General features: G+C 39.0%; 1 protein-coding gene across 1 annotated transcript; it reads left to right on the top strand.

The window, feature by feature from the left end:
• The first annotated feature begins 505 nt into the window (after positions 1-505).
• Positions 506-9,124, top strand: LOC140909294 (matrix metalloproteinase-27). The gene is made up of 10 exons (XM_073338282.2): positions 506-717; positions 1,083-1,321; positions 1,962-2,110; positions 2,210-2,338; positions 4,269-4,430; positions 4,591-4,711; positions 5,646-5,776; positions 6,285-6,444; positions 8,368-8,471; positions 8,731-9,124. The coding sequence occupies exons 1-10, from the start codon at positions 601-603 to the stop codon at positions 8,829-8,831; spliced, it is 1,413 nt and encodes a 470-aa protein (XP_073194383.2). The 5' UTR covers positions 506-600; the 3' UTR covers positions 8,832-9,124.
• Positions 9,125-10,432: the final 1,308 nt, after the last annotated feature.

Genomic DNA, 10,432 nt, shown 5'->3' with positions numbered 1-10,432 from the left:
GAGCTTGGATGGGAATGTTAACTGTGTGGATGTTCAAATCCCTGTTCCAATAAATATTTATACAAAGTGGAACAGCTTCAATAGGACAAATTGAGTCTCACCTGCCAATAGCCCAGTTGTTAAAGCACTCAACTGGGAACTGAGACACCTAGGTTCAAGCTCTTGGTTTGAATCAGACAAATTGGAAACTTGGACCTGGACTTCCTATAAGCAAAGTAAATGGCTTAACCACCCAGCTATTCAAGGGAAGGGGGAGGGGGGGTTCTCTCTTTGCAAGTAGGATCAAAACTGGTCTGTTACAGCAAAACGATTCCATTTTGATGAATCTTCATTTTAGATTAAAACCTTGAATAAAAAATTTCACAATCACCTCCAGTATTTACTGTCTTCAAATGGTTGCACAATCAGATGGTATTAGTTAACTTGTATTGTGTCACTCCATCTTGTGTTATATGATATCTGTTGCTAATTAAAGCCTTTTAAACCGTGAGTCATTCTACAGCAGACTTTATGAAACACCCTATTAACCATATAAACTGAGAAGCCTGAAAGACACATATACCGAAAGTAGTGCCTGACTCTTGCTACGCTAAGGCAGAAATGAGGATAAGAATGAAGAGCCTTCCATTTTCACTGTTTCTATATGCGGCATTTTCTTATGCTTTTCCTGTGCTTCCAGAAAAAAACAATGAGGGAGAAAATATGCAGCTTGTACAGGTAACTTCATTTTCTGAATCTAAGATGTGCTGAGCCATTTCCTTTTAGATTTTAAAGCAGCTGCATGTTTGAATTGGTCAAGACATTGTTATCCCATGACAATTCCCTACCCAACCATGCACAGCTCTCGTAAGCACACTTTGCTAAAACAGATAAAAATAAGTAGGAATTGTCAAGTGATTAAAAAAATGGAAAGTGTGGTCTGTTTCTATTTAGCCAGATTCCTAAGACAAATAGCTGCTGGAGCACATGGAAATTGAGGATGAAAGCATAGTGTACGAATAATAGTGGTCCTAAGGTAATTTTTTTAAGATCTAAAAAAAAGGTTGTGGAATTCATTCATTTATTTATGTATTTCTTGTCAGGAGTATCTAGAGAAATTTTATGAGCTTCAACCAGATCCAGAGCATCTAGCATGGAGAAGGAGCACTAGCCCCATGGTTGAAAAGATCCAAAAAATGCAAGAATTTTTTGGATTGGAAGTGACCGGGAAGCCAGATCCTGAGACTTTGGAAGTGATGCAGAAGCCCAGGTGTGGAGTTCCTGATGTCGGACAGTATGGTTTCATTCTCCCAGGATGGAAAAAAACCAAATTGACATACAGGTAATATCTATGTAATTTTTTCTTGTGTTTAAAATGTGGTTCTCATCTGAAAAGGAGCTCAAAAGTTATCTTGTGGACATCCTTATTTATTTTCTTTTAAAAAGCTCTCCTAGCAAGTGTGCTCGGTTAACACAAACAAAAATTTGTCAGTTTTTCCCTGCCAGTCATGCAAATATACCCTGGGCTCTGGGAGTCTAGCTGGGTACTTTACCTCTCTGACATAATTTCTAGTCAAGATTCTGTAGGCCAACCATGAGTCTCACTTATGTTCGTTACACCCCTGTTGTCTTCAAATGATGTCATCAATGGCAACTTAATGTGTCTCCAGAGTCAGTCGATATGACTTTCAGTGTGCCCAAGGAGAAGATCTGTTGAACAGCAGCCATTTTGTCAGGGTATTATTTAAGAGGACAGATATATATGATAGAACATTGGTATTATAAATATTAGAGATGGAAAAGACGAGTTATTGCATTCCTGGCACACAGAAACCAAAGTGAGTTTTGAATGCTCAAGGATCATCGGTCAGGCCTCCTTTTGTATCTTCTAGTACAATATGCTATCATTGCTGGATAAACTCTCTAGATAAACCATAAGTATTATTATTGCAGCATATGCATTTGTTTCTTTATTCCTACAGAATTGTGAACTACACTCCAGATATGACACAAACTGATGTGGATAAAGCAATCCAGAAGGCATTTAAAGTGTGGAGCACTGTGTCCCCACTGACTTTCACTCGGATTTATAAAGGGATAGCAGATATAATGATTGCTTTTGGGACTGGAGGTACTGTAATAATTGTATGGAACTTGTAAGATGAATTTATATTGTTGTCTACAGCAATGATATGGAACTCTAATTTTTTTTCAACAAATTCCTGTTTAGCTCATGGTCACTGTCCCCGTTATTTTGATGGACCCCTTGGTGTTCTTGGCCATGCTTTTCCACCTGGCAATGGTATTGGAGGGGATGTCCACTTTGATGAAGATGAACACTGGACAGAAGGCTCTGCTGGTAGGTCCAGATCTCCTGTACTATGTGTTAATGATATCTTGATGTTGTTTAGAGGAAGGAATGCCCTGAGATAAAGGACCCTTTTGTAGTACAATGTTAATGTTAAAAATAATTAGGATATTAAAGATCATCTTCAAATGTCTTTCACAGTCTTGCTTGAAAAAAGATTGTAGAGGAAGAGTACATACTTCTCCTGAGCAACCTGGTTTGTTTAGATTCAGGTATCCACAGTGACTGACTGAAGATATACAAATTTGGCCTTGTCTATACTATAGGATGGAACCAGTGGTAAATGTACCAAATGGCACAGCACTGTCTGAAGCACCAGCAGTATAGTGTGTCCTTGTTAATGCTGTAGCAATAGGGCTATTGCAGTTTTGCCCCATGTCCACACTAGAGCTGTAGTACACTTCTGCAGTACCTCTCACACAGTTTCCAGCACAGCTCCCTCAAGTGGTGGTTTGTGGGATATTTCAAAAAGCTTTTTGGAATTCCCTGGGGAACCATAGGAAATTGTGAAAGAGGTCAAACTCCCAGAATCCTCTGGAGGAACTCAGATTAATCCTCCGGTTCCAATACAATTTCCTAGTCCTTTTCTTATGTTCCACACTGGCAGAGGAAGGACTTGAATCCAGGTCTCTCAAATCTAAGGTAAGTGTCCAAACCACTGGGCTATTGAATATTCAAGGATGGCCCACTCCACTCTCTTTTCCCTCTCTCTCTTCTTCCATTCCTTCCCCCCAGTGAAAAGTTTCAGAAAGTCTTGGTTTCATTCCTCAATGGAACAAAAAGAAATGTCCAAACCTCATATTTTGTTTGCAAAATGGAATTATTGTTTTCTAGCCAGCCATACTCAGGAGATCTAGGTTCAATTCACTGCTCTGCCACAGACTTGTGATATTGGCAAGTCACTTGACAACTCTGGACCTCAGTTTTTTGTCTTTGAAGGAGAGATAATAATTCTTCCTTGCCTTACAAGGGGTTTGTGAAGCTAAATCTATTAATGTCTGTGAGGCGCTCAGATACTACACTGATAACTATAAAGTATCAAGATAACTATCTGAGCTAATCTAATTTCTCCTGTTTGTTGAGCTGACATTAAATCAGGGCTACCTTTGTCTGATGAGTTTTATTAGGGGATATTTTAAATAAACCATAGACCTAGAAAAAAATCTATTTATAAAAGGGAAAACGTCCAGTCAGCACTATTTTTTTTTTATATTTCCTGCCCAAACTGTGTATACCATGTGTGCAAGGAAGAAAGTCCCATAGAACAACAATTCAGTGCCTCAGGCATAAATATGAGTATTCTTCTTGTTCTAGCCCTCCTGCTCTTGATTGGTCTGAATCACCAGACAGTCAGGGGTAGGTAAACTGGAAAGCCTTTCCTGGCAATTCATCAAAACTGCTCTCATGCTCGCCTCTAGCTAACTACTCACTCAGCTCACCTAGTTTCAACAACAACAGGAAAGAGCCAAACAGGCACGCCTTTCTTGACTCTGGAAGAACATCACCTTCAGGGCTCAAATTCTCATATACGATTTCCTGGAGCCCCCTACACTCCTCCCATTCAGGGCTCCAGGTTTCAGCTGCGGGGTCGGGGAGTCTCAGGGCTATAGCCCTATGGGGCACGCTGGGACTTGGGGCTTCAGCCCCTTGGGTTGCACCAGGGCTCGCTCCACAGGTTTGAAAATATTTGCTGGAGCTCCACTCTGGACAGCTCTAGCTGAATTTAAGCCCTGACTACCTTGTTTATATAACGTTTCATGCTATATCCCACCACCAGTGGTTTGAGGTATAGTCTGTGATGGCTGTAGAACCACTAAGATCCTCTGTAGCACTTGTGTGTTGAGCAGTCAGCTGGACTTCTCAGTTGCAGTCCTGTAGACAAAAATACATCTAAACTGTCTTGCACCTATGCTTTTTTTAGGGTTCAACTTGTTTCTTGTCGCTGCCCACGAGTTTGGCCACGCATTGGGTCTCTCACATTCCACTGACCGTGGAGCCTTGATGTTCCCAAATTATGCCTACATCAACCCCACTGAATTCCCACTGTCCCCGGATGACATTAGTGGCATACAGGCCATTTACGGTGAGTAGAATCCATCTCCTCAAAAAATCAGAAACAAACAATATCTCAGACAAAGTGAAATAATTTTTAACTAATTATATTTCAATATTGTCCTCTTGTGTGTGAAATACATGACTATTCCACACATTTTGGTACATTCTTTTTAAACTGCTTTCCCTAGGACCCTCACCTAACACCCCGGATAAGCCAGCCAGACCCGCATCACCTAAAACCTGTGACCCTATGGTGTCTTTCGATGCTATCACTACACTGCGCAGAGAAGTCATGTTTTTTAAAGACAGGTAAACCCAGTCCCTCTTCAATTGACATTAACCTTTGTTTGGACATTTCTTTTACGTTATTTCTTAATGACTGAATGCAACAACATACTCCAGTGATAAGCACCATAGAAAGAAAGAAAGAAAGAAAGAAAGAAAGAAAGAAAGAAAGAAAGAAAGAAAGAAAGAAAGAAAGAAAGAAAGAAAGAAAGAAAGAAAGATTTCAAAATTAATTACCCACAGAAATAAGAGATGTTTTATTGTTAACAGTGAAGCTATTTACAAACTCGCCTACATTTATAGTAGATGTCAAGTGAGTCCTCTGGCAAGAGTTGCCTTGTCTTTCCCAGAAAATATCTCAGGTCCAGCAAAGGTCTATGATTCATTCCAAAATAAGCAGATGGTCAGATTGAGTTGTGAGATAAGTAAATGCTACCATCATTTGCAAAGGAATGGTTATGTTCTGTAATACCTCTTGGGGCCAAATTCAGTTCTCAGTTATACCTGTACAAGCCCACAATCAGTGGGAACTCATAAGTTAGCAGATCAGAATCAGACTCATTATTTTGTGTATCCTGGATCCTCTAGCTGATTCTTTCATGTGTTAGACTGTGGCACAGAAACTACCTAATCCCTCATCTAGCCCTAATTTATATTCTTAGTCAGTCAACAGCAAGGGTGGACTGGTCAGTCACCAAAAGGGGTTTCTACAAGTAGCTGATATATTTGGATATTTGACTGCAGCAAGTGACAGAATTTTCTTTCCCAGTATGGCCAATGTTTTACTTTCTAGCATGGTGAAATCATTGACTGATTAATAGAATGCACATGGTATCCTGCTAGATTCCCTTGACAAGAAAGAGGTTATACGTCCCATCACTGTTTACAGTCTTATGAATATACAGAAATGTACATGGGTTTATTATTTACTGTGAAAATTGTATCATATTTAAATCAGGCACATATGGAGAGTTTATCCTGATAATTCAGAAGTTGAACTTGAATTAATTTCTACATTCTGGCCTTTTCTCCCATCTGGTATTCAAGCTGCTTATGAAAATATTAAAGATCAGATTCTATTTTTCAAAGGTAAAATATGTATGATTTTCTCTAAATTCTTCTTACGTGTAATTTTTGGGAGGAAATTGGAGGAAAGCACGGGGTGTGTAGTGCTTCAATGTGAGTAATACCTATGCCAATGGGAGGATTTTCCCACTGGTGTAGGTAATCCACCTTCCCAAGAGGCCATAGGTAGGTTGATGGAAGAATTCTTCTGTTGACCAAGTGGCTTTCTTCACGGGGGGAGCGAGGGAGTAGCAGGGAGAGGTAAGATTGGTATAGCTACATCTCTCAGTGGTGTGGATGTCTCACACCCCGAGAGACATATTTACACCAGTGTAATTCCCTGTATAGACCTGGCCTGGATAAAATGAACAATTACAGGAAATTTCACCTAGTTTTCCTTATATGTGATTTCCTGAATTCTGCTACTGTGCAGGCCCATGTGTTACTTCCACTAAGCAAATGCACTTGTGTTTGTTTGGCTTGTCAAAAACCACAGGTGAAACATTACAAATCTTGTTGTTGTTTTTAACAGGAAATAATTTCTGGGTTATCAGTGGGTACCAGGTGCTCCCTGGTTATCCTAAGAACATCAACACATTGGGTTTCCCAAGGAGTGTTAAGAAAATTGATGCAGCCGTTTCTAATAAAAACACAGGAACAACAGACTTTTTTGTAGGTGACAAGTATTGGAGGTAAGATCAATGGCTAAATTTTTTTCTTTCTGGTTGACTTCCGTGCAACCTTCATGTGTGCATTTAAATATAAGATTTTCCCTTTAAATATTTAGACAGCTAGGACACTTTATTAAGGAATATATTTTAATTTTCAAGGAAAGTATTTGTTTAAATGACTCCTGAACTGAGAAAAGAATATACCTTTGCTTCTCTTTCAAAGACCGGTTTAACAGGACTGTTAATACAGTACTCTGCATGTAGATTTCTTTTGGTGCACTGTATAAGACAATAAGAGTATTCAAGGAAAATGGTAGATGCCTCAACACTTGGGACTTTTACAAATAAAGTGGACAAAAAACTAGAAAATGTGCTGTACAAAGCAATTATCTGTTGGCAGGGAGATGGACTGGATGATCCAACAGGACTTTACCTACTCTAACTTCTGTACAAATAACAGTACATTGACTCACAGTGTCGGCTTATGTCTATACCATGAGCTGAAGGTGCAATTCCCCTGCTCACGTACGCAGATTCATGGTTAGCGCTTGTTGAACGAGCATGAGTATAAATAGCTGTGTAGTCACAGTAGTATGGTAGGTGCAGCAGAAGCATGGCTTAGCCATGGCCAAACCGTGCTCACCTAATTCACAGGAGTGCCTTTTAGCACGAAATACCAGAGAAATAAGAAACAGGCAGATAAGACAGATAATAAACTAGACATGTGAGTGGCCCATTATGCAGAGTTGGTCACTATTCAGAGGTCCCTGCAATAAGTAAGGAGCATGGATGAGTCAAAGAAGCTTTATCATCATTGTGTATTTCCTTAGTCTGATGAGTCAAGTCAGCCACACAATGTTTGCTGAATTTACAGTTGTCTGTGGTTTCCTATCATTTGTATTTACTGGTTTTGGAAAAAACCCTTGCAATAACATATGCTGCTGTTCTACTGACCTGGTGACAGGGCAAAGGAACATTAGCTGCCCACATAAAAGCTACCATACAGAGTTTTAAAATGTACTATTAATACAGTAATTATTTCAGAACCACAGCCTTCCTCCAAAAATGTCTTATATCCAAAGACAAAACAAATTATTTTCTTTTTGTTTCAGCAGGGAGTGTTCCTAGTTCTTTCTGAACAAAGAACCATTTAGTTCCTCCTTTCACCCGCTAAAGTAAACCCAGTATTATATTAACTGTCCTTCACACCAAGGAGAACTGGGTCCATCAGAACTGACCTTAATTTGACTAGATGGATCATCAAAGAGTGATAAGCCAGTTCCCCCTCTCTCCTCTAAATTTCAAAGCTGAGTATGCTTCCAGGTTACAAGCTATGGACAAAGCTTAAATGCCAAACTTTGTGCCTCCATATGGTAATACATAAATTCACAGCTTTTAGGGCCAGAACAGATCATTAGATCATCTTGTCTCACCTCCTGTATAACACAAGTCATTACATTTCATGCATTTACCCCTGCATTTAGATCAGTAACTTGTGTTTAACTAAAATGCATCTTCTAGAAAGTCATCCAGTCTTGACTTGAAGAGATGGAATATCCACCACTTCTGTTGGCAGTTTGTTTCAATAGCTAATCACCCTCACTGTTAAAAACTTGTGCCTTGGTTTTTTTTAATTTGAATTCGCTTTTCTTCAGCTCCCAGCTAGACACTTCCAGCTCTGCCCCTCAAAGAGTTTGCTCCCATATTAAACACGAGGCCACACTCCTGCAAAGAGTAGATAGGCTCATAGGTTTTAAGGTTAGAAGAGTCCACTGTGATCATGTAGTCTTGAGTTGCTGCATGTGCTTAACTTTGTGCAATGTGGGTAGCCTAATGAAGTCAATTGGTCTACTCACAGTGAATAAAGTTAATCACGTGCTTAAATCTTTGCAGGATTAGGGCTTAAATTCTTGCAAATCCATTCTACCCTGTTATATCATTCAGGTATGAGGAAAGCAGTCAATCCATGGAAAAGGGCTATCCAAGACAGGTAACAGATGATTTTCCAGGAATTGGCAAGAAAGTTGATGCTGTTTTCCAGCATAAAGGTAAGTGGAATGAACTTTAAAGTAAGCAGAATATTTGCACTGTTGTAAATTTCAGGAGGATTAAAAATATTATTAGTCATTATTATATTAGTCACATTATATGCCATTATTATTATTACCTTGCTAAGAGCAGAAAGTAACAAGAGGTTTTCTGTGCATATGGAAGATGGAATTTTGCTGTTGTCTCCAGCATTATTTGTTAAAATAGAGCTACAAATGACTTGTACAATCTAATCATACCACTTACTTTTATTTCTAGGATTCTTCTACTTTTTCCGTGGATCAAAGCAATGGGAGTTTGACCCTAATGCTAAGAGAGTTATTCGTGTGATGAAGAGCAATATCTGGTTTAACTGTTAATATGAAACATTATTATATGCAACCTAAGAAAAGAAAGACTAGCTAGCTAGCTTTCTATAAAATCGCACATCACTGTGATATCAAAGAACCTAGTATATTGGAAAGGCAACAGGGCTGTTTTTTCATGAATGTCTACATTTTTTAATTCTCAGTATTGTTCATATTCATTGTATGTCCAATGGTCAAAGTAGAGCTACAGTCTTCGATTTCTTTTCATAACAAAGTATAACATATTCATGTGTGTTTTATACTCTGAATGGACTTCCCACTATTTTGGCAATAAAGTGTTTTATGCTTGGTATTAACTGCTGTTTGCTTCATCTGTTTATGACACTTCACATTTCTAAAACAGAAAAGGTCTGAAGGACTTGACACAAATATGCTGAATATATTTTTAAATTATATATCCCCATCTTTTCATTTTTTCCTTCACAACACCTCCAATCTCCAAGTCATTTGTAGCTCCGTTTTAACGAATAATAATTCTGTCCACATTGCCAAATCTGTCATTCAGGCCCTTATTGTCTTGTGTCTTAACTTTCTCATCATCTCCTCTTTGGCCTTGATTGCTTCAACCTTCACCCTCAAATCAATTCAGAATCACTCTCCTTGCTTGTTGCTTCAACCATGTCACCCCTCTCTCTTGCATCAAGTATAATCTTCTTGGAACATTATGTCCATTCATAATTTAACCCTGTTCTGTTCAGTCAATCCATTATCTTACCATGGGTAAATCTTTGTGCCACCAACAATGACAGCCTTTCCCACCCATTAGTCTACTTCTAACTTGAGTACCTGTGTGCTTTATCTCATGCTGCTCCTTGTGCATGGAACAAACTCCCCACAAAAATCCATAAAGTCGCTACCTTATCCTCCCTTCATATGTTTCCTTCAGACACCCTTGTGCAATAATGCCTATAGAACACCTCGTCAGCAAGTTATATTGTGCACTAATCTATGTGAAAACATGCTTGCACTGTATTGGTTTGTCCTCCTTCCCCCTCTTTGTCATCTTTGTTTCAGTCGCATATTGCATCTTTGGAATAAGGAGTTTCTTTTTACTACATGTGTGCACAGTGCTGAGTGCAGTGGGACCCTGATCCCTACCTGGGACCTCATGGCCCTACTGTAAATATAATAAAATAATAATAATAAAAAGTATAATAATAATATAATATTGAGATGAAAGTGTGACTACTCCATTCCCATTGACCTGTTTGCTATCAGGGAATCTGAACCAATATGGGGCCAATCAGGGCTTCAACAGTTCTTTCCATTGTTCTGTGTAGCTCCGTAGAATTTAATACTTCTCTTCTTGTTCTAGTCTCACTGAAGCCAATGGAGTGACGCTGAATTACACGATTGGCCAATTGCATCTAAAAATGAGATAAAAATTCAACAAACCCTAGAGTCTGGTGCACCCGAGAGTACCCTGGGGCAATATGTCAGGTCAGATATTTCAGTTTTGTGACTGTGAACATGTAAATTCAAGAACAAAAGAAACACAGCTAGAACTATGCTGGTTAGGTGCCGGCCCCTAATGCAGTTTAAACTAGAAGTTGCTTGAAGAAGAAAATATTTGCTAGCCACCCTCAATTTTG

This window comes from Lepidochelys kempii, chromosome 1 (genome assembly GCF_965140285.1).
Source record: "Lepidochelys kempii isolate rLepKem1 chromosome 1, rLepKem1.hap1, whole genome shotgun sequence".
Lineage (NCBI taxonomy): Eukaryota > Metazoa > Chordata > Testudines > Cheloniidae > Lepidochelys > Lepidochelys kempii.
Note: the sequence above shows the minus strand (reverse complement) of the source record. Positions and strands in the feature narration are given on the sequence as shown.

What these genes read in the sequence shown, in the direction of transcription:
- LOC140909294 (XM_073338282.2), top strand. Translation starts at nt 601, where the DNA reads ATGAGGATAAGAATGAAGAGCCTTCCATTTTCACTGTTTCTATATGCG. An exon ending in AAAATATGCAGCTTGTACAG is followed by an intron (nt 718 to 1,082) that starts GTAACTTCATTT and finishes ATTTCTTGTCAG; the next exon opens with GAGTATCTAGAGAAATTTTA. An exon ending in TGCTGTTTTCCAGCATAAAG is followed by an intron (nt 8,472 to 8,730) that starts GTAAGTGGAATG and finishes TTTTATTTCTAG; the next exon opens with GATTCTTCTACTTTTTCCGT.